General features: G+C 41.2%; 1 protein-coding gene across 1 annotated transcript in view; it reads right to left on the bottom strand.

Annotated features, from left to right (window-relative positions):
- Nucleotides 1-2,312, bottom strand: part of PDCD5 (programmed cell death 5) — an 11,964-nt gene that overhangs the window by 3,841 nt on the left and 5,811 nt on the right. Inside the window, exon 3 of the mRNA XM_010006219.1 lies at nt 2,164-2,304. Within this exon, the coding sequence (XP_010004521.1) occupies nt 2,164-2,304 (141 nt within the window). The remainder of the gene's footprint in view (nt 1-2,163; nt 2,305-2,312) is intronic.

Here is a 2,312-nt window from a genome sequence, read left to right as displayed (position 1 = left end):
CTGCTGCTTCCAAGTTCAGTTCACAGTGGGCAGCTGGGACCAAAGAAGCGTGCCATGGTACCGCCTCCTGCCCCTCGGGGGGGCCTGGCCCCGTCGGGGATCCGAGAGCGGGGGCTGACAGAAGGCGCTGCCCTTCACCAGGCTTCGTGCCAAGTCACTCTAACAGCAATTCAAAGCAACTATTGCTGACACACTCACTTAATGGCTTCAATCATATGAAATGACTGACTCGGACATCTCAAAATTCAGGTTTTAATGTTAGTCAGTCAGACGTTCTTATTAAAGGCTGTATGTCTTTCATTAAGATTTCACTTAAACGAAGAAACAGCTTGAACACCAAAAGCTGTTCTACCAGGATAAATAAGCCACAAGTACCTACAAATAGGGGTTTCTATGAAGATATATTACCAAATATTTCTTGTCTAGCTTTAAAAATTAACAAAAAGTATCCAGTACTTGTTTCACTGATACTTTTAATTAAGAACTCCTTCAGTGAATGCAGATACAATTAGTGACTGGAATGAGTTTTGTGTGGACCTTTCCATGCTGCATGCTCCAAATGGATAGCAGGAGCCTATCAGTTCTACCTGAAAAACTTGCATCCATCACAACAGCCCGGGAAGAATGTTTATAACTCGACATATTTAAAATCGTGGTCTATTTCAGGAGCACGTTTTTAGTAGGTTTCAGGGAAGGTTTTGGTTTTTACTTCCATGTTAGCAGCAGAGGGAGCCCTAGTTCTACGGAAAAGTATTTGCGGCTCATTATGCCTTAAACCAAAAAAAGACAAAATGGTTGGGTTTTTGTTTTGTTTTGTTTTGCCCTGCAGCCTGTTCTCGCAGATGAAGCTTTAATCTACATTGTACATCTCTGCTGCTGTAAATTCATGCTCCATTATACCCCCATATGCTTTGCTTCTGCCCGAGGAAGCTGCAGTAATCCTGGTACTTCATCTAGCTTTACAGGTACTGGTGCTGTGTTTGATTGCATGTTGTTTGCTCACACACCTACAGGTCATGTCTTAATAAGCTGTTTTAAGTGAGTTTATTAGCAGTGAGTTGATGAGTTTTTATATTTTGTGAAGGTGTCATTGTAGTTACTGACAACTACAAATTGAGATTAAGGAAGGAAAAAAATGAGTGTTTGGATCATTATAAAAAGCTAGGGAAATGTAGCACAGTGCTTTAGGTTGCATTTAATTTTTTGGCTAGTCAGCTGTCTACTTTCTTTTTTGTCTGCTTAGAGATATGTATCATTATCTCTGCAAACTGGACAGCTCTAAAAAAATCCTGCCTGGCTTCTGCTGGAACCTGGGCAGAATCGAATCAGATGTTTTCTTTGCCAAATCTGCAGATTCTGACAATATAAATTCTGTTCCTTCTGATTAGTTCTGTTGAGGTGAAAAGAGTTTGGGATTCTGAATCAGAAAAAAAGATGACAAAACCAAAAGATATTTAAGTTTTGGAGAATTATGCTTGTAAATAGGAAATACTAGCAAGAATTACTTGATTATTTCTGTTTACTGCCTGTATACATATAGTTGAAAAATACTCTAAGCAAGTTGTACTAAGATTCAGTGTTAGACATAGGCATTCATTATGTTTTATGTATCAAATGCAAAACCAGCAATCTATGAATAGACATAGAATAGACAGAATAGACATTCTATTAAGGCAGTTACAGGGTTGAAACACAAATGGGTGTTTAGAGAATAATATGAAGTAATTTACAGAAGTCATTATTTAAAAAAAAAAAAAGTGAAATTACTCCTTCTGTGTCTGTCACATAAGTAAAAATTCTGATTAATGGAAAAACTTTATCATGTGAAAATTTAGGCTTTTTAAGACCAGCTTTTCTGTAAAGATTTTCAAGCTGCTTACTGATCTATTAATAACGTAATGAATTTGCAAAGCGGTGAGGCACCAGCGGGGGGAAAGCAGAATATGCCATCCAAGTGTTACTCCGTGCAAATTTATTGTTATTGCACAAACCATCTAAAATAGCACAGGCACCGTCTTGTCACTGTGGGCTAGACCCTGCAGAGTGCTGTGCCAAGATACTTGGAGGATCATGAGCGGGAAGTAAATAGTGTAAATAAACAGAAACTTTTCCGCAGGCAGACCCGAGCGCTGGGAGAGCCAGGGGACAGACGGCAGGACATACCTGTGCGCTGGTGCCGGGTAAGCGGGCGAGGAACTCGGCTGGCGGGAAAGGCGAGGGCTGTGGGGAGGTGAGGCAAGCGGTGGGGTCATTACACGAGCAGGACAACTCGGGCTGGCGGGGGCCTGGCCCTGTGGCCACGGGCTGAGGCG

Source organism: Chaetura pelagica, unplaced genomic scaffold (assembly GCF_000747805.2).
Source record: "Chaetura pelagica isolate M959 unplaced genomic scaffold, ChaPel_1.0 scaffold139, whole genome shotgun sequence".
NCBI lineage: Eukaryota > Metazoa > Chordata > Aves > Apodiformes > Apodidae > Chaetura > Chaetura pelagica.
The sequence above is the reverse complement of the archived record's forward strand: the minus strand, read 5'-3'. Positions and strand labels throughout refer to the sequence as shown.